The following is a 21,128-nucleotide window of genomic DNA, read 5'->3' on the forward strand; positions in this document are numbered from 1 at the left end:
CCGCCTGAATCCCCTCCCTGTGTCACCAGCTGCCAAGCCCTCCACAGAGCATGGCAGAGACATTGGGTATCTCCCAGGAGTGGTTTTAGGGTGGACACTGGGTGTCTCTCAGGGGGTAGTTTGGGGGTGGACACCAGATATTTCTCAAGAGCTGTTTGGGGTAGACATTGGGTGTCACTCAGGGACAGTTTTGGGATGGACACTGGGTGTCTCTTGGGGGAAGTTTTGGGGGTGGACACTGGGTATCTCTCAGGGGCAGTTTTGGGGTGGACACCAGGTGTCTATCAGGGGCAGTCTAGGAGGGGCCAGCCCTTCCTTCACACTTCCGTGTTCAGTTCATGCCCATGGTGGACTTCTAGTCTGCTAGACAGATTTCCAGGAGGTTGATGGCCCCTAGTACCTCCCAGACTCTGAACCCAAGCCTGACCCTGACCTGACCCATTTCCAGACACCAGTCCCCAGTGTGACAGGCAGTTTACAGAACACACACATCCCTCACATGGAGGTCAATGTCCAGGACCTAGGTCATTCTCATGAGTTCTGGCCCCCTGCATCATGTGACCCAAGCCACCAATGGCCACATATGTTCCTCCAACCCAAGCCCTTGTAGGCCCCAGACACCATCCCTGGTACAGGGGTCTGCAGAGAGGAAGGTGGGAGCCTGGCTGGCCAGTGGATCCTAGCCCTGCTCCGAGGATGGCACATGGGTCTAACAGCACTGTTTGACTTTAGTTCAGCTTTCTCCAGCATCGGATATGGTTTTCACAACTCCATAAGTTGTCCAGAAGCTCTGTTCCCCCAGGCCTCCACATCCACCCTGTGTCCACCCACCCCATCCCCTGCAAAAGGTCCTGTTGTATAGCTGTGCCCATCTCCTGAGGCCAAGATCCCGGGGTCAGAGGACAGGCTGTGGCCCCAGACTGGGTCCCTAGAGGTGGGGCCAATCTCTGCACAGACCAGGGGAGCCCTAGGGATGATGTGTGTCTCAAGAAAAAAGACAACAAGAGGCCAGAAGGACCCAACAAGTCATTTTCTTTATTTTCTTAACATATGATGAAATTCCAATTCCAAAGAGACATATACACAGAACAGACAGATGCAGGGGTCCAGATGCCAGACCAGGCACAGGTGGGTCTGCCCTCCCCACCCCCAGCACAGCCCCTCACCCCCCGGCCTTGGCCATTGCCCAGACAGAACTGCAAATCTGGGAATGAGAGGCATCTTGTGGTCCAGGGAGTGCTTAAACATGGTTGTGGTGTTAGATGGCCAGATTTATTCCATAGCAGTGGGACCCGGAGCTCTCTTTCCCTATTTGTTAAAGGGGTTAGAGGTCCTGCTAGAGAATAGAGGATGGTGTGCAGATACGATGTGCTAGTGACAACCTAAGCACCCTGGCCACCCTGCTGCTCTTCAGGCCTGCATAACTGTGTCTCCATTTGGGCTGGCACCAGAGCTAAGAGCACAGTGGTGCAGCTGCTAGGACTTAGGTAGAGAACCCAGCAGGAGATGGCAGTGCCCAAGTGAACTCTGTGCTCTGAACTATCCTTGAGTGCAGCAGGAGCTATGTCATCAGGTCAAGGGTCATGTCTCTCCTCCAGGTCAATGGGGAACCTGGGGTCCCTCAGTGAGCCTGGGCAGTCACATGACTACCCCAAGGCCTCCAACAAAGAGCTCATGAGGGGGCCAGAACTGCTCCTTCCCTGCTCAGAAACCCCAGCTCCCATAGAGGGCATCTGCTACACATTTGGTACGTTCTCTCCTCAGGCTTGGGGCTTTAATAAACACATACCACACAATGGCATCCTGGTCCACACTGGCAAGGGGAAGTAGAGAGCTGAATAACAAGCAAGGCCATGCCATGATGGATGGAAAGACTGCCCAATTAGAGTCTGGTTCTCTCTCTGTGAGCATGTCCTTCCTACTGTGACACAGACTGTCTGGGAAGCCAGCCATGGGAACGGCACCCGCTAACCCAGACCACCTTTCGGCTTGGAAGCTCAGCCCGCACACATGTGGGCATGCAGATGGGTAGGCCATCTCTGTCCTTGGGAAAGGAATGAAGTTGTGTTGGTCTGGATAGACCCTTCTATAACTGCATTGTGTCTACACCTTCCAAATCCACATAACTCTCCCCTCCCCTGACACTTTTCAGATGGGGTCTCTGAGGCCCTGAGATGGGGACAGTTACTAGGTCATGTACCAAAGTCCAAGCAGGAGATGGAATTCACACCGAAAAGGCAAAGCTCACCTGCAACTTGCTTTTTCCCACTGCCCCTCCTGGGACCCCTTCCCACTCAAAGCACCCTTGTGGGGGGACGGGTCAGGGTCCCTGTTAGGAGAAGGGGGTGTGGTCCAAGGCACAAAGCAATAATGGCAGCACCCTAGGCACCTGTGGCAGGCAAGGTGGTGAGCAACTTTGGGATGAGCAGGACTTGGTGGTACTCCTCCTATCACACTCTGAGGGGACAACTCGCAGTGGTCCTTCCCTTCTAACTCTTCCATATGGCCAAGGGAGTGAGTTGCTAAAGCTCTGAGACCAGGAAAGAGAGAAAGAAAGAGACAGAACTGCCCCTGATGAGGTTGGACCTGGACCACACAGGTCTGACAGCTCTCTGGGGGTAATGTCAGCCCACTTGTCAGAGTGTCTATAATAACATGATTTCAGAGCCCTCCCTCCCTCCCTCCACCCATCCCTGCCCACCCCCTACTGATGCCCAGGCCAGGCTCTCTCTATTTAGGCTTCATCTCCACCCGGGAGTTGATGTCGTCGGCATCAAGGTCGTACTCCTCCACCTGGCCACTGGTCCACACCTTCATGCGGTCTGTGAGGTCGCTGCTACGTGGAGCCAGGATGAAGTCGTAAATCAGCACTGCTAGGGCACCGCCGATGAACGGTCCCACCCAGAAAATCTAGGAGAGAGTTGGTGTGCTTTGAGTTCATCTTCCTACCTTGGGGAACCCTCCTGGATGACCCTCAGTTGCTACCCCCAGACCACTCTTGCTCACCTGAGCCTGGGGCAGAGGCAAGAAGGGCTAAACCTTGACTTCCTGATTCCTGTGCACCCCCCAGCATCTCCTGGACAGGAGACCTGTCACTGGCCACTCCCTGCCCCGCCTTTCCCAGGGCCCTAGGAATGGTTTAATTGGCCTAGAGCACACATGCCAACTATCATTAGATCTGAAACCCACGGGGCTTTGCCACTGCACTGAGCTATACTTTAGACTGAGAGTCCTTTCCCCACCTGGCCACTCTCAAGGAGAGCTCCCTTAGGCCTACTTCCCACTTGGGGAAACTGAGACACCAAGGAGCCTACCCAAGGTTGTTGAATCAGAAGGTGACAGAGCTGGGATTTGAACCATGCTCTCCACCAGAGAGGAAGAATGACATGGGGGTCAGGCAGCCAGGTGGAGTCAGCAGGTCTGAGCTGCAAGGGCAGAGGCTGGACCTAAATCTACTCTTCACACTGCCTACTGCCACGCCCTGCTCGCCTCCACGGGCCCTATGGTCTTACCCAGTGGTTGTTGAAGTTGTGGGTGAGTACTGCAGAGCCAAAGGATCGAGCGGGGTTGATGCCACAGCCAGTGTAGTCGATCTGTTGTGTGGGGAGGGAACAGGGAAAGAGAAAGTGACAAGGGGTGAGGGGTGGTGAAGAAACAAACAGGGAATTGGAGCAAGAAGGGGGTCCACCAGCCCCAGGAGAGGGACAAGACCCAGAGAACTCTGTCTCCTTCCGGGCCCTCAGAGCTGTCCCCTCCTCTTCAGCCCAGGGCCTCCCCACCAGCCCGTGATACCCAGCCCTGTCCTCCCCACTGCCCCGTCTGGGAAGGCCTTACTCACCGCTAGCAGGTGTCCCAGGGCCACAGAGAAACCGATGGCCAGGGGAGCCGAGCCCCCAAGGTCACGGCGCCTGCGGTCAGTGGTAGCCAGCACGCAGAGCACCAGTTGCAGGGTGCCAATGATCTCAATGCCCAGGCCCTGGCCAGAGTTCACCCCAGGGGCCAGCTGCAGGGGAGGGAGAGGATAAGGCCTTTGAGCAGGACAGGTCACAGCTGGGCTTCAAGACCCCCAGGCACCAAAGTCACACGCTTGCCCTTACAGCCTATCACTGAGCCTAGAGGGCTGGTCTGCTCAGACCTACACCCTGGGTGGTGCCAAACAAGCTGCGCCCCCTCCCGCACCTGCTGTTGATGCTTTCGCTCAGCATCCAGTACCTGCTTCCACCCTGCTTCACCTGGATCAGAGGTGGGGCCTCCATTTCAGCTACATCTAGGTCTGGGGTACCCAAGGCCAAAGGTGAGGGTAAACCCCAAGCCTGGAGGGTGGTCTCTCATAGAAGAGTAGAAGCAAGCCAGCTGGGGACATTGCTTTGTTCTATCCCTGCCCTGTTGCACCTGAGTCTCTCCTGCTGGAGGGAAGGGAGACCTCTCAGTGATTGGCTGCTCCTTTGTGCTCTCCCCTGTCCTTGCCCTCCATCTCTCCCTCTGTCTTCTCTCTCCTTGGTCTGGTGGCTCTCTCCCATTTTCTCTGGCCTTGTCCTCCCTGTCCCTCCTCTCTCCTTGCGGGCCCTGCCCTCTTTCTCGGCCGCACGGGCCCCCCTACTGCAGTCTGGCGGCCACCACTGTTGAGCCACTTTTAGAAACATGACTCATGGAAAAAGAAGGGAATGGGAGCTGCCAGAAGGTTCCACGCCCTCCCCCTGCGGCCGCCCCAGGAAGACCCCTCCCCAGAGGGCCCTACACTCTCCTCCGTGGGGGTCCTGGATCAGGTGCACCCCACAAAGGAGCTGAACCACATCAGCCCTCTCTGAGGCAGCGTGTCTAGATCTCAAACCCCTACCTCAATCCTGAAGATACTGGGGAGTCACTTCTAAACAATCCTGGGTAGGGGGCAATCTTCTGCTCCCCCACGGGTTTCCCACCCCTGCCCAGCACCTCAGGAGAACAATCCTCTTCCCCTCTTCCCGCCTTTGTCTGTAGTCCTGGTTTACAGGGAGTGACTCACATCCCCTCTCCTGCCCTGCAATCCAGCTCAGGCCCTTTCCTGGCGACCCCAGAGCTGCCTCCCCTCTGGCTAACCCCGCCCTCTGGGCAAGGCCCAGTTTTCTTTCCACCCCAAGGTTGGGCAGTGGAGGCAGAAGCCCTGTGTGCAGATCCTGACTCTTCTACGTATAGGTAATTTGGATGTGACCTGTCCCTCTCTGGGCCTCAGTTTCTCCATCTTCAAAGTGGATCTGATGTTTTCTCTAGAGCAGCTGAGAGGTTCAAAGGCTGTGGAGCCATGCTGGATGTTTGGAGAGTGGGTGATGGTCATAGCTCTTATTCTGTTCTGTTGCTTCCGATGGATTTGGGGACAGGCAGGACAAAGGCTCAAAGGTGTGGAGGTAGGAGTTAGTGCCGCTGCACTGCTGGCAGAGGCTGGCACACCAAGTGAGGGGGAAGCTGTGACGGATACACTCAGTCTGAGAGGCAGGGAGCCTCTGTGGAAAATCCTCTGCTCTCTAGGCTTGGCCTAATTGCTAGCTGGCAGGATCCCTGAAGCCAGGCCCTCATTGCTGATTAATGGACACTGGCACGCGCGTGTGTGCGTGCGCGCGCGTACACACACACACACACACACACACACACACACACACACACACACACACACATTTCACCCAGATGCAGCCAGGGACAAGCTCATCTCTTCCTCTGCTTTGTAACTATGTCTGAGTCCCAGTCCCTCCCCCAGGGCTCCACTTTTCATGGTTCCAAGCCCAATGGAAGAAGCTTGGAGTTCCCTATGACCTAGGGACCCCAGAAGGTACCCCTGTCTGACAGCCAGAAGCCACAGACTGCAGCCTCCCTACTCTGTTGCCTCTTCCACCACTGCCTTCCCGGACATCTTTCTTCCTCTACCTGAGGGATCTACATTACTTTCAGCCTGGAAACTTGACAGTTCAGAGCTATAAGAAGAAGTTAAAGGCCTACTGAAAGTGAATACCCAGGAAAGAGCGAGTAAAACATCAAGCCTTATGTGGCTCTGTGCAGCCCATGAAATCTAAAACAAGTGCTTTAATAGAGCCAATCCCAGGTGTGGTCATTTGTTGGAAAAGTAATTGCACATTCCAACATAGTCTTGTTTGGCCCAGGTCCTCAGTTTCACTGATCAGAGTGAAAATAATCAATAATCAAATGTAAGTATAAGCAACAGAAGAGCCCACAGGATTCTTCTAAAGCACCAGCAAGCCATAAACTCCCTGCCTATCCTAGCCAGGTATGCTTACTGCCTCAGGCCTTGTTCAGTTCTAGCCTTTCACTGACCACTGCTATGGGCAGCCTCTGGCCGGGGAACTGTTCCCAGCTCCTGCCCAAAGCTCTCTATAGTACAGAATGGCAGCAAATGCTAATTTTCTAGAAATTCATCCTCTCTCAAGGCAGCCTGGCCCCAGAGAAGCTCTTAGGACACATCACCCCTGTATTTGCGTCCTAGCTGGAAAGGTCAAACACTAGCCTTTGGTCCACAGAAGTACAGTGAGAGGCCAGCGGGAGGCAGAGGCCCAGGGAGGAGGCAGCACAGCCAGAACTGTTGTCCCAAGGTAACACTGCATGCTCCAGGCCAACGCTACACACTCCTGGCCAGTACCACATACTCCAGGCCAACATGTTCACTCCCAAGAAACCTAGCTGTTCTCAGCTTAGACTGGGGTCGCTGGCAGAGGTATTTCTGCGACTGCAGGCATATCACAGTTCCAGAACAGGCCAGGACTGACTGTTCCATGCCATGATTTCTGATCCCCTCAGCCAGGCCAACAGAGTTGCTTCTGTGGCCTAGGGCCCTCAACATGGCCTGGGTACCCTGTGTCAGCAGAGCACCTAGCCCTGGCTGAGACTCTGAGCATCTCCTCCTGAGGAGCAGGGGATGTGAGGCATGAGGCTTCACCTTCACCCCTAGTGTCTCCAGCACTTGGCACAGGGTGGTGGGGGCCCACTGGGTTACCCTCTCTGTTCACATGTGCACACAGTGTCCCATGGGTTTGGCTTCCCCTGTGGCTTTGTAGACAGTGTCTCCTGTATCCATGGTGATCACATGTGTCTAGGGGTGGCTCGCTCTCTTTTTAGTTAGACTTTAAGAGGTTTATTACAGAACAACTAAGCTAAAAAAACTCTATCAAAGAATTATAAAAATCCTCAACCTGTAAGCCCTAAGCACTCTAACCTAAAATGCATAATGTAAAAACAGACACAATTACAAGGATAACCATGTCAGTCTACTTCCACAGGGGAAAAAAAAAAAAACACGTTAACCCTTCCTCTCAACCTATTTTAAAAACAAAAACAAAAAACAACAACAACAAGAACAAAAAATGCCAACAGCACCAACAGAGAAGAATTTAACCTTGAAGTTAAGTTTGGTTTAAGGAAAATAGGGGAAATATTGTGTCTCCAAATTAGTGTATCACTTTTTAAACCCAGGAGGACATTTAGAGAGCCCAGTCAGGTGTCGGCCAAGTATCTGGGAACATGGCTGACTTGACTGTCTCCCAGCATGCTCTGTTGGGGAGGGAAAGGGGGGGTCTCTGCCACCAGGAGGTCCCAATGGTTGTGCTGTTTATACTGCTGTGTCTGTGCTGAGTGTGTCACACTGACACAGGGGTTACCATTAGTTGGAAAGTGGAGGAAGGGGGCGGGGAGGAGCCCCCCTTAAGTGAGAAGTGGGTCCCAAAGGCCTTTTATTTGCTCCCAGAAGTCTTCTTATCTTCCCAACAAGAACTACACAAAGCAATGGCATCTTTCTTCTTGACTCCTTCCCCTTACTCAGGCAGGGAAAGGAAGAGGTTCCACTGAGGACCCCATCCTCCTGGAGCCCAGGGCCTGAATATAGGCGAGTGGGTCTTAAGAATGTGCTATGTGCCATGCACGTGCTATATTTGTGTGTGTGTGTGTGCGCGCACATGCACATGCATGCATGCACACACTCATTGAAGAGACAAAAAATAAACTGAGGGCAGGGGACAGCAGGCAGGGGGACAGAAGGCCTGGAGGACAGCAGGCTGGGGGTAGGTGGGCAGCAGGCTGGGGTGGGCAATGCCAAGTGGACTGCTCAAGGGCTTGTGGGAGAATTTTCCATGGTGAGGGAAGTCACCACGGGGCTCCACCTCTTCATGTCTTCCCTATCCTTGTTCTCTGGCTGGAAACAATAATTACACGTCTCAGCCATCGCCACTCAGCCCCCAGCCCCCTCCCTGGTCAGGACAGGCTGAGCTGGTCAGTTCTGACCTCCCTTTTCCCAACCTACCCCAAGCTCTGGAGCAGGGGCCAGGAGCCTCAGTGGTGGAGCAAGGAGTAGCCCCGGGGCCCTGGCAGTTCTTGGCTGGGGAAACTGAAGCTCAGGAAATGGAAAGAGGGAGTATTTAGGGCTATGGTTAGCAGCAGGCAGGAGTGTTCTCCAAGTACTTAGCCCCTGAATCAGCAGGATGAAGAGGACCCCAAAGAGGACCACCCTCTGCCACAGCTCCCCAGAAGGCTAAATTCACAAACTCTGGAAACACAGTCCCCTAGACCAGTCAGATCTGGCCAAACTCTGAGCCCCCACCCTCTTTCAGAGCCCAGCCTGCCCCAGGCCCCAGCCCGACCACACTAATGACCCCCAGGCTTTGGTGCCAGCCCCTCTGCCTGGGCGTGCACAGATTCTCTCCCCTCCTCTCTCTGAGGGTCTCCACACTTTGAGCACATGACATTTCCTCCCTGAACCCCTCCTGGTCCTCCAACCCTTCCAGCTCAAAAGTCCCCAGCCTGCCTGATACCTCATTATCACACCTGCCTCCTGTCCCATATCACAGGCAGCTGTACACAAGGCTTATCTAGGCCAGAGGCTGTGAGTTTCCCGGGGCAGAGAGCCCAGCTGTCCAGCCCTGTCCAGCCCAGCCTGTACTCAGGACGCAACAGCACAGCCATGTCCACAAGAGTGCAGCCAGAGAGTGTAAGAATAACATTAGACAGCAAAGGCCCTGACATCTTCCACTTCGCAGAACCAGCCCTACTCTTCTGTCCCCTTCGCAGATGGATTTTAGGAACACCTCAGCCTGGGAGTGGAGTCACCCAAAGTGGTAGCCACTGAGCCCAGGCAGAGACAGGCCAGGGTCTTCACCCCAGCTTCAGCGCCTTCGCCTGGTCAAGATTCAAGTCCATCTCTTAGACTCATCCTGGCCCCTAAGTGCTGTGGTCTCTCTAGGGCGTACCCAGAGCCCTGACTCAGTCAGGAGAAAGTTGTCCCCATTGTGTCCCCAGGGGACACCCCCTGACTCACTCCAACCACTTCCTGCCACTTAGTCCCCTCGTTTCTTTGGAAATCTCCATGCCAACAATTTGCCCCACCCAGGTTTTGGTCAGGGTCGGGCAAGGAGCAGAGTAACAGGAGGAAAGAGAACGTCCCCTGCTCCTTCCACCCTCAGGCCCCTCCAGACCCCAGCACCAACATCTGAGGGAGCCCAGATTGCATTCAGGAATCCCAGACATCTGTGCTATGGAGGGTCAACACTGAGCCCCCACCATGAGGTCTCATCTTCTACTTGGCACTGCCGCTACTAGCCAAGCCCTCCTGCCACAGGTGATAAGCGTGAGCCAATAAAAAGAGCGGGCAGCGTGGGTGCAATAGAGCCATCCCCAGCCCCAGGTCCCCCCTTGCACCTTGAAATCTTCAGCAAGGAAGCTCAACCAGTTAGCAGCAGTGGGATTTGAACCCAGGTACCCTCCTCTCAGCCCAACACTGTTCCACTCTGGCCTGCCCTTCTCTTTCCTCCATCTGTACCCTGCCCCTGCCCAGACACTTGGGTGAATCTGACAAATGGCAGTTAAAGAGGGGATGGGAGCTAGAGCAGGGTGTAGCCAGATGCAGCTGGCACCAAAGAGGCTTCTTGCCTTCCTTGCTGATGGCCACGCTAGAGACAGCAAAGTCTTTGCCAGCCGATCTTCAGGCCTGGCCCGTGCCTGGCTCACCCAGGGTGAGCCTGGCTTCACCACCTCCCCACCCCCTGCAGCTGCCCTATGCCACCTAGCTCTGTTCCCATTGGCAAGACTGCATCCAGGAGACACAGCCTCCCTGGCTCTGTTCCTTACACCTGTCACAGCCACGTCTTCCCTGGCTAAAGTCTAAACTCCAGACGCAGAGCTAATCTTCAATCTTGGTCAGCAGCAGCAGATTAGGGACAGGCTGGAAAGGAGTCACGGTGACCCAGAAGTGCTCATCTGCCTCTGCCCCCATGCCAGACTTTCACCTTGCCTTCCTGGTGGCCTTCTCCAGAACATGAACTTTGGAAACGAGAGGACTAATCACCCAGTGCTGTCCTTGAGGTGGAGCCCTGGCCAGCTCCTTTACTGTCCCCATATCCTCCTGCCTTGCCAGGGCCTGGCCAACTTCGTGTTCTGGTTCTAGTCCCTCCTCTCTGCCTCCAGTGAGGGTGCCCCCAGCTTGCTTGCCTCTGAGACACCTTCTGTTCTCACTCAGCGCCTCTGCCAGACTGTTTCCCCACCCCCACCCCCCTACCCCCCAGCTTGGGCTCAAGTGCACTTGGCTGAGGAGCTAGAAAGCCTGGTCTGTGCTGGAAAGCCTGTGTGGCCACCACTCCTAACAGCCACTGAGCTGTGTTAAACAGGGCCGGGTGATTACTTCCAGCAACTGACTGTCATCAACATCTGTGTGCATGTCATTCAAGCGCCAAGCAATGGACACAGGCAGCTACACACTCACCCCAGCTCCAAAGCACGAACGCTATACATTTCCCACAAGCCCAGGAGACCTGAGCCAGCAGACACGTGCACACCTCCACCTCCACACACACAAACACCCATGCCACACCCCTCCATGCCCAGGATCCTGGGGACACACCCTTTTCTACCTCGACTGTCATCAACAGCCCCCAAAGGGATTGATTCCCATGTTTATCTGATGCCCAGGGGCAAAGGAGGAAGGAAGGACTCTCCCCGATTCTCTGTGTGGCTTTGGAAGCTGCGCTGGAGCCCTAACAGCGCCACACACACACACACACACACACACACACACACACTCACACACACACACACTCACACACACACACTCACAGGGAGTCCTGCTAAGACTTGCAGCACTGGCTACAGTGCTGGGTACTGGGTTCTGGCAAGGCTGGCAACAGCAGGTAGCGGGGCTCAGAAGGAGCCCAGCCCAAGGATGGCATAGGACTAAGATATTGGCAGAACCATTATCCTCTGGTTCTCCCTTTCCCACAGTGCCTGGCAGAAAACAGGCTGTGGCTCCAGCACAGCTGAGTTCCAGTCCCAATTCCCTACCAGACCACCTTCCACAAACCCTCATCCTCCCGTTCCTCAGCATCCCCAACTCTCTACAGGACCCCCTCCTGCACCCCTCATCCTCCCATTCCTCAGTGTCCCCATCTGCACAGTGGGTAGAGGATTGGGCCAGGCCCCTCCCCATCAGTCCCAAACCTGGGGCACTACTCACATCATTGCGGCCGAGCGAGTTCGCGGTCAGGGAAGAGGTGATGCCCAAAAGGATGGCGGTGCCGACGATGGCCCCCACACACTGGGCCACGATGTACATGACCGCCCGAAGGATGCTGATCTGACAGCTGAGCAGCAACCCCAGGGTGACTGCTGGGTTGAGGTGGGCACCGCTGATGTGGCCCACACTCTGAGCCAGCGTGGCAATGCTCAGCCCGAAGGCCAGCGACACCTTCACGTTATCCTGGACGGCCGTCTGGTTCCTGCCAAGTGGGTAATTGAAGCCCAGGGCAGAACCGATGCTGATGAAGACGAAGAGGGTCATAGCCAGGAACTCGGCCACCACGGCCCTCCAGAAGATCTTCTTCTTGAACTCGCTGGCCATGCTGGCAGGGACTCTGGTGGAGACAACTCACTGCTTGGTGCTCAACTCCCTCCAAGACTGAACCACAGCCTGGGCTGGGCCTATTTATAGGGCTGGGGGGGTGGGGGGAGCACAAAGGGAGGAAGGCCTCTCCTTGCTCCTGGCCCGCCCCACACGGCACGAGCCTCCTCTGGATGGATGCAGACGCCGCTCTACTGTGGCTGCCAACTTTTTTCCTTCCTCTTCTCCCCTCCCTCCCTCCCTCCCTCCCTCCTTCCCTCCCTCTCTCCACCCTCAGCCCTCAGCCCTCAGCCCTGCCCAGCTCATAGAGGCAGGCAAGAGGCAACTTTGCTCTAATAGGCTTTGGGAAATTCCTCCAAGCTGGCCCCACTCAGGGGGGTAGAGAAATCCAGGTGTCCTAGCCCAGTGTGCCGGCTTGGGGTGCCAGCGAGCAGAGCTGGCTGTGAAGGGGGTGGAGCAGGCAGGCTGGACTCTGGGTGGACGTTGCCCTCCCTGGAATCAGGCACCACAATCGGCCTGCCTGGAATCTCCAGCCCACCCTGGAGCAGCATATTAACCTCTGTGAGCAATTCTGGAGACGCAAGAAGTGGCCTGGGCCTCTGCATGCATGGTCCAGAACTGTTTGTCACTTTAGGACCCTCCCCCCACCAGCCAGGCCTCAGTTCTTGGGACCAAAGGGGCATCAGGGGGTTGTTTACCCCCACATGCAGAGGTCAGGGCAGGTCTGAGCAAAATGAACAAGGTTGTGGGGAGCCCTCACTCTGGGAACCCTCAGTCTTGGGAACAATTCAAACCAGTGACTTGAGGGCAGGCCGAGGGAGATGGGGATGGGTTTTTCCCCTCAAAGGCAATGGAGTTTCCAGGCAGTGGGGAGATAGAGAGAAGAGAAAGGGAAAGAGGAAGGCACAGGCTAAGAGGACAGGAGACAGAGACAGGATGAAGACAGTGGAAATAGAAACTGAGCAATGCTAGAATTAAGGGAAAGAAGAGACTCCCTGAGACAGGGAGATAGGGCTGTGACAGACAAAACGAAAAAAGTAAGGAGGGGCGGGGGTCAGAACCAGGCTCCGATGGCTCCCACCTGTAATCCTACCTATGCAGGAGGCTGAAATCTAAGGATCGCAAGTTTTTGTTTTTGTATTTATTTTATTGTAAAGATTACAGTTACATGAGTAAGGTAAGAAGTACATTTCTTGTCAAACATTGTTACCCCCTTCTTTTTTTTTTTTTAAAGCCAGCCTGGGCAGAAAAATCCGTGAGACTCTTACCTCCAATTAGCCAACAAAACAAGAAAAGATGGGGGTGTGGTACAAGTGGTAGCACACCAGCCTTGAGCAGAAAACCCCAAGCAAGACCTGAGTTCAAGACCAAAAAAAGGGGGTGGAGAGCCAGCAGTAGGAGGCATAAAGTGTGCTTCAGACTTCCTCAGTCCAGCCTGGGTACCCCAGGACAAAGACCCAGTGGCAGCCGATTGACAGAGCAAGTCTGGATTTTAGGAGCTCCGAGTACAGCCCACCTGTCTGCTGTGCTAGAAGGTGAGCTGAGCAGGTAAGGGGCTTCTCTGCCCATCGAGAGGAACCCAGGACCATCAGAGCCCCTCTGCTCCTTCTCCCTGCCCACTACATTCCTTATCAAAGGTGTTGTCTCCACTCATTATAAAAAGGAAACTGAGGCCCAGTGAGATATGAGGTCTGTGTTTTCGGGAGTGGAGCAGAATGAATGTGTGTCATGTGCCACTGTGGCCTAGGTCTCCTTCAGAGAATGACCGCAGCCATCACTGGCTACCTTCTGCCCGTGTGCTGCCTCTGACATTCAGATGAGCTGCTGGGGACCAGCATGGTGTTTGCATGATGGTCAGCTGTTAACTGGCTGGCTGGTAAGTGACCAGCTGGCAACAGGGCTCACTGTGTATACCTGAGTGCCATGAAGGCCTAGAGAAAGAGGCCTCAAGGCAGGATGCCAGAGGTAAGAAGATGCAGGGCATCTACTCAGACAGCCTGGGTAGCTGGAAGTAACCCTCTGAGAGGCTGGCCCCTGGGCCTCATCTTCTACTCTGGTTGGCCCTGGCTCTCATTCCATGCCCCTTGGTCCTAGACTGGGACCCTGGACACAATGGAGCCCCAAGGGAAGCTCTTTGGTCATTTCCAGAGGCTACTCACCAGAGCTCCCAACAGGGGGAGTTCCCTTATACAGAGGTTTCTAGATCTGCCCTGTTCCCCCTTTAAGCAGGCTCCTGCAGCAGGATTGTGCCCCCCACCCAGACCTGGCTTGCTTGTAATAGGGCTGTTCCCCTTCTGAAGTATCTCCTTCAGACTATACCCGCAAAGTAGAGATGCCATCCTCTGCCTCCTCTCAGCTTCCTGGTCCCTGGCAGGACCCATAGTTGTCTCTGTGACCTTCTCTGCCTGGTACAGGGCTAAAATGTGATGCCAACAGGGACCCAGGCAAGAAGACTTGCTGGCTCTGCCTCAGAGGCCAGAATGGCCAGGCAGAGACCAGAGTCAGGAGCATGGGGCTGCTCTGGCCTGTGTGACACTGTTCATAGGCAGAGGTCCTGCATCTAAAGATAAGTGATGTGGCCCTGCACGTGTTTGTAAGTCCCCGGGGCCAGGTACCACCTTAGCACAGATGGCACGCAATCTGTGGAGAGTCATCCATGGACTGTGCCACAGCATCCTCATAAGTTAAGTGTCCCCAGCTATGTGAGGTCATGGCAGGCAGGGGGGGAGAGAGGGAGAGAGGTGGGAGGAAAGGCCCACCAGACAATCACCCTGCACTGGGGCAGAGCAGGAAGTGGGGGTCCCAGGGTAACAGGTTAGACAAAGCACCTTTGCCTTGGTAAGGGATGTATCAATGTCACCTATCAATGTTTCCACCAATCTCAGGACCCACAGTGTCCTCACCTTCCCCAGGGCTTCTGCCCTCCTGCCACAACCACCCCATCCCTGTGGGAAAAGACATCTCTAGGAGGGACCCACAGAACATAGGCATGGTCAGAACCGCTAAGGGGAGCTCAGTCCCCGCCCCCACTCTTCCCAGGATACTAAGGGACTTCTGAGCAGTCACCTCACCATTTAGATAGGAAGGAAGAAGCCCTGGACTCAGGGAGGCTCAGATCCTCCACCTCCTCTTGTCTGTCACAGTCCAGGCCAGGCAGAGAAGGCTAAGGATAGAGCCTTGCTAAGGCCAGGGTTCACTGAACTCTGGAAGGCAGCATAGCACAGAGGGTAGAGCTCAAGGGAGTAGGCACCGCTGGCTCAGGTTGTGAGCCAGCTCCTCCCCCACTGTGTCCCCATACCATTTCAGGCTCCCATATGCCTTCCATGGCCTGGACCCACAGTCCCTGCCAGGATAAACAAGATGGGCTCTCTGTCTTTAGATCTGAGCCCCGGGCGGGCTGGCGTCTACGCAGAACCTGCTGGCAACAGTGGTCTTGTCTGGGTAACAACTTTTCCAGATGTGCCCAGAAGGGCTGCTGTTCCCAGCACAGTCAGAGTAGGTCTCTATGGGAGTCAGGGAAAGAACACTGGTCTCTGGCCCCAGGAGCAGAGGAGGCCAGACAGAGCCTCAGGTGCTGCCTTAGGGTGAAGAGCTTGGGTTGTGTGGAGATAAGACCCCAGGCTGGACTGCTTGTCACAGGCTTGATGATTCTGCTGAGTGCGAGGCTGAGGGCTGAGGGGGACCCTCCCTGGCCTACACGCTGGTTGGGGAGTATAGTGTCTTTATTTCCTCTGGGAAGATGGGGTCTGAGGGAAGGGGGACTTGGACACCGATGGCATTGAGTAAGGTTTAGCTGACAGTGTAGTTGCATTTTCCTGAGTCAGAAGAGAGCTGTAAGGGGTGTGGGAAGATGGGTCACAGTTCCTGAGGGGCCTGACAGAGAGTGGTCAGAACCAAATACACATATCCCCAGCCAAAGAAAATCCATTCACTGACCAAGTCTCCTCATTCTGCCTGCAATCCTCCCAGAGGGCTGCTTGGCAGCTCTCTTCTGCCCTTCATCCCCACCTGCCTGCCCTGGCTCTGGCTGACCCAGATGGGCCCATTCCAGACGGACAGAGCAGGGGTGCAAAACCATCCTCTTGTGAGGCCAGGCAGACTCTCCAAGCCTGCAACTGGAAAGTAGCCTCTGAGTTCGTCTCCCCACTGCTTCCAGTTCATCGCATCCCTGCTCCCCTCGGCCTCCCCCTGCTTGCGTGTTCCTGGCCTCACACCAGGGCTGCGCTCCTGAGCCTCCGCGCCCTGTGCCTGGAGCAAGAGCTTGCCATCTTCCTTGCCTCCAGCCTGCTGAATCCCTACTCACTTGGCCTGCTGACTCCATACTCACTCAGCCAGCCTCCCCGAGTCCTGAGGCCAGGCTCTCATCCCTCTTGGGCTATCCCAGGTTTCCTTATTGGATGAAGCTAGACCTGTAAGTGGCCATTGAGTCCCTGCCCCTAGCACCTTCAGCGGGACTGACTCAGGGCTGGGCATAGTTGGTGACCCGGAAGCATCTGGCCCTGGCTCTTCTGTATCCAAGAAATACCCAGAGCCCACCTCTGCAAGCCTGGGAATGCCTCCCCGTCCACAGATAGCGCCTGGACATCAGGCGTCACACGATCTCTTTTAAATAAAAAACGGATTTAGTAGGGCCGCGGTGATTCACCAGAGATGGAACAATTTAATAATTTTCTAGGCTGCAGCCATCTCCTTTCCTGGTCCCCGCCTGCCCCCTGTCCCCCACTGCTGCCTGTCCTGAGCAGCCATATTGTCCCCTTCGCATGAGGGACCATGTTATACCTATTCCTGCAAAGGGGGGCTTTCTATTCCATGTTTGCCAGGATCTCTTGTGGTGGTCCCATAGGTGATAAGCTAGAGACAGGACAGCAAACTTGTCTACACGGGACTCATGTACCACATCCAGGGATGAAGGGCATGGTGAAAGAGCCAGGCTGAACTCCAACAAGGGCACTTGAGGAAATGGGGCTGATATGCCTCCACTCCACCCCGCCTGGGGCTGGCAAAGTCTCTACCAAGGACTGAAGTCACATTTTCCCCAGCCCTGTCCTGAGAGGGGGAGTCCCCGCTGGCCTGAGAGGCACCCCCTACCCCCAAAGAAAACGCTGCTGGTGGCATTTGTGCCCAGCAGCCCAACCACACCCTTGGCAAGGCCAGGCCAGGCCAGGCCTCTGCTGGGAGCAGCCCTGGAAGGAAGCACCTTGTGTGGAAGTGGCTTGGAGCACTTCCTTACTGCGTTCCTCCTCTGCCCTAGGCCTGGCCCAGCTGCAGCCTCCTTTCACTCCCCCACCCTGATTTCTTTCAGCCTCACCAGTCTTTGCCTTATTACACCACAAAGTAGCAAGCTGGAAAGAAAGGGACCAGATGGACTTGGCTCTGATGACCTCAGTTCATGGAGAAACTGAGATTCAGATAGAAGCTTGGGGTGTGACAAGGCAGAGCCAGGTCTAGAATTGGGGCTTCTGGTGCCTGGCTTGGATCTGTTAGCCACACTCAGCCTCTTTCTATCCCTGCTCTGCATGACTAAAGACTGCATCCTCCTCAGCTCCAAGCAAGAACTCAGAAAAGCACCCTCCCTGACTGGGAACCATATGGATCCTCAGGAACTCTGCCCTCTCCTCATAGCCTCAGGACCTGATATATCTGTCTGAACAGAGCCTACCCCAGCCGGCAGTCCCAACAGGGGTCCTCCAGGTGCTCAAAGCCAGGCCAGGAGGTAGGGATCCCAGCTTCTGGCAATCCCCCGCTTTCCTACTATGTCCCTTACCTGGATGCCCCATGCCCTTCTGTAGGGCCAAGTGTTGGTTGCACCCTCTCAAAGGATCTGGATGCTCTGCTCCTTCTCACTAGCTCTTCCTTAGCTCTGCCTCCTTCTGTGATGTACACGGCAGCTGGACATTGCTCCTGGGCCTCTGGAAGGCCACTGCAGCAAGTCAGCAGCTCCCCAGGGCCACAGCCTCTGTGGTTCTCTGGCTTTTCCAGTGTGCAGGCCCAGCAGGCTTCAGCAGATGGAGGGATGCCCTGCTCTGAGAGCCTCATGCCGTTTGATCCCTGATCCCAGGTTGGCACTGCTCAGTGGGCACCACAGCCTTGGGGCCCTTAGGACTACCTGCAGCGCTGCACCTGCAGCTGTTCTTGCACCTCACCAGGGTTAGTAAATTCATCTTCAGGCCAAGGCTGTCATAAGTCTCATTCATAACCTCTCCATGAAGGAAGAGCCGAGGAAGCCAAAGGCCCCGAGGCCCACGAAAGGGCCAAGCAGCCCTGACTGGCATCACTGCCAACTGCCAGGCATGTGTGAGTAGTATGGAGAATCACCTGCTCTGGATGGACTCCACTGACCTCCAATGAGCTCCTGGTGGAAAAACTGTCCTTCAGGATGGTCCTTGGGCCTCCGGACTCCACACCCAAGACATCACATTGGCCCTTTCTGTCCCTTTCTCCTCCCCCACTGTACATGACTATATACACATGTGCACACATGACACACGCATCCACTTTTGTGCATATCACATGTGTACATGTGTGTGCAGTGTGTGATAGCTTGTGTGTAACATGTATGATGTGCAAAATGCCGGTGCGTGCATACATGCACTCACACACATATGCACACACATGACACATGGTGGCTGCATGCTCACTGACCTTGCCTTCTCAGGAACACTCTGTTTCGCACACTGTGGCACAGCTACCTGGCATCCTGATCTCTTCTTCCCTGTCTCCCTGCCCCTCTGAGGCTCACATCCCTCACCAGCTGTGCAGCTCATAATCCAGGCTCCCCCTCACCTTGCTTCTGCCATCGGCTGAATTTAAATGTGTGCAGAGGAGCCATGGCTCAGAAAGGATCAGCACTAGTCATGGCTGGGCCTCGTTGCTCTGTGGTCTCTCTCTCTCTTGGCCACTCCAGTTGCTCCATGCGTGCTACTCTCTCTTTTCCTCTCCAGCGATCCCTACCTCACAGCCTGGGTGAGGCTGGGACTGGTCTTGACCAGCTCTCTGCTCATAGCCCTTTGGCTCTGCTCAGCTTCTGGGAAGCATGAGAAAGACGCTCAAGCTGAATGGAACCAGCAGTCTGCCAGCTCAGCAAGCCAGTGTGGGAGAGGATACAGGCCCCCACAAAGCAAACACCACACAGGGTCATTTCTTGTGTCACAGAGCTGTGGACACGGCTGGTGGGGTACACGCTGGGGTGGGAGGCTGAGCAGGGCCCCCTGCCACCTGCACTGAGACCTCTCCTTCCCTGTCTGCCTGGGGATCATATTGGTGTGAAGCCAACATTCCTGCGGCCCACGGGGCCAGTAAGATCACTGCACAGGCATATCACTGTCTCGCCTAATGAGAAAATGATGACATGGTCCCCCCACTATGGCCCCGGGTCCAGTGGCCAGCACACATGCCTCCCTCTCTGTGACACTGACCTCCAGCTGAGCCTGTAGGTCCTGGGAAGTCACCTCAAGAGGGGTCTCACTGGTACCCTCCTGTCATCTGTGTTCAGTGCCTCTGAACCCCAAGATCTTAGAATGTAAGGTCACAGGGCCTCCAGGTGGGTAGGACTCCATTGTACCAAGGTAAACTGAGGCCACTGGCAGAAGTGACTTCCCAACACTGTACACAATGAACCAGTCTCCCTATCCTCCAGCAAAGCAGCATCTAGCCAGGCACTAAGGGCCAGAGCCCTGTGAGTGATTAGACTCAGAGCTGGCCAGAAGAGGCCTGCCACCCAATACCACTTTGCACTCCTCACTGCCAGTCTAAGGACAGCTTCTGAAGGGGGCCCCCAAGTCAGACCCATGCTCACTATCAGCTGCACCTACAGAGAATGGCAGAGTATGGAGCCTGGCACCCTCTGAGAGCTGGCCTACCAGAGGACAGGGTTCAGGGGCATGATTAGAGCCAGAGCTTATTTTGGGAGGTGGGTTCAGGCCTAGGCAGGGCACTAGAAGCCTCAGGCAGGGAAAGGGAGAGGAGGGAAGGAGAGAAGAGAGGAGAAAGAAGAGAGGGGAGAGAAAGGGAAAGGAGAGGGGAGAGGGTAAGAGTGGGAAGAGGAGAAAAAGGAGAGAGGAGAGGGGAGAGAGGAGAGGGGAGAGGGGAGAGGGGAGAGGGGAGGGGATATCCCAGACTCTCACAGGAATGTGAATCGCCAGCAGCCTGTGGAAGTACAGTTCTGATTCATCAGCCCTGGGTAGGGCCTAAGAGACACTAATGTACTGTACACTAAAGAGCACAGTAATGCTAATAAGCTTTCTAGTAATGTCGATGCCGTAGGGTCCCAGAACCATACTATGAGCAGTAATGGACCAAATTATCTGGAAAAGTTTTAAATCTCAGTCCAGTGAAAACAAAACAGAAGGGAACTGTTCAGGGTCCAGAGAGAGATTGCCACTTAGCATTATCCCCAACTGAGTTTCCTGAAAGCCACGTTGAGAATGGAAAGAGCTATTTACTAACTAGGGCTCCAAGACAGTAGATGGACAGGAAGTCTTTCCCTGACTCTGGGGCAGGAGTTGGTCAGAGCAGAAAGGTCATCCATGCTTAGCAGAACAACAGAGCTTTCTAAGGAAAGGCCTTGGGCCAGGTACCTCATTAGGGCAACATGGCTGAGTTACTGATCCGGTGTCACAGAGCCCCTGGTGCCCAGCCTGGGCTTCCCCACAAGACTATGTTGCCACTTAGTCCTGTCTCTGACACCTGCTGGCTCAGACGCCACAGCCACTGGAAAGAGGCTGGCCCTGTGATGCTCTGCCACACAGATATTCAGGGGGGGCAGCTGGGACCCAGGCTTACAGCACAGGAAGAGGTGGGGGTGGGGCAGCGGAAGAGCCCCACCTCTTCCTGGTAATTAGGAGAGTCTTCCTGGAGGAGGGGATACAGTCTGCAGATCTGTTTATGTGAAGGAAGGGAGGTGGTTTGGGAAGAGAAAGGTCTAAGCAGTTGGGGTTGTGGGTGGGCTCTATACCCACAGAGCCACTCACCCAGGGCTGGCCTACTACACAGTGGGAGCAGGGGGAGTCATTGGCAGGCCCCACCTCATTTTCCCCCAGGATGTCCTTATGTGACCCTGACTTCTCTCCCTGGCTGGCAGCTCTGCCTTGCAGTCCTTGGGTATGCAAATGAAGAGGCCTGGGGTATGCAGAGGTGAAGACACTCCAAGTTCGGTCCTCAAGGAGCCCTTTCCCACCAGGCAAGTATGATTGGGAGCTGGAAATGAAAGAGGACCCTGGGCAGCTGGGTCTCAGGGGAGATGAGGCCTCAGGGAAATCACTGCCCTCCATAA

General features: G+C 55.2%; 1 protein-coding gene across 2 annotated transcripts; it reads right to left on the reverse strand.

Moving 5' to 3' along the window:
* Window positions 1-1,015: 1,015 nt before the first annotated feature.
* Aqp1 (aquaporin 1 (Colton blood group)) lies at window positions 1,016-12,046 on the reverse strand. Of its 2 annotated transcripts, XR_006149792.1 has the most exons (5): window positions 11,474-12,046; window positions 3,839-4,003; window positions 3,513-3,593; window positions 1,935-2,910; window positions 1,016-1,901 (listed from the first exon to the last, which is right to left on the reverse strand). XR_006149792.1 is itself a non-coding variant. In XM_042695012.1 (4 exons), the coding sequence occupies exons 1-4, from the start codon at window positions 11,855-11,857 to the stop codon at window positions 2,731-2,733; spliced, it is 810 nt and encodes a 269-aa protein (XP_042550946.1). In that variant the 5' UTR covers window positions 11,858-12,046; the 3' UTR covers window positions 1,016-2,730. The 2 variants fall into 2 exon arrangements, 1 of the variants encoding a protein (XP_042550946.1); XM_042695012.1 differs by having other exon boundaries at window positions 1,016-2,910.
* Between the last annotated feature and the right edge of the window lie 9,082 nt (window positions 12,047-21,128).

The sequence above is a fragment of the Dipodomys spectabilis genome, unplaced genomic scaffold (assembly GCF_019054845.1).
Source record: "Dipodomys spectabilis isolate Male_0828 unplaced genomic scaffold, ASM1905484v1 ptg000178l, whole genome shotgun sequence".
In the NCBI taxonomy this organism is placed as follows: domain Eukaryota; kingdom Metazoa; phylum Chordata; class Mammalia; order Rodentia; family Heteromyidae; genus Dipodomys; species Dipodomys spectabilis.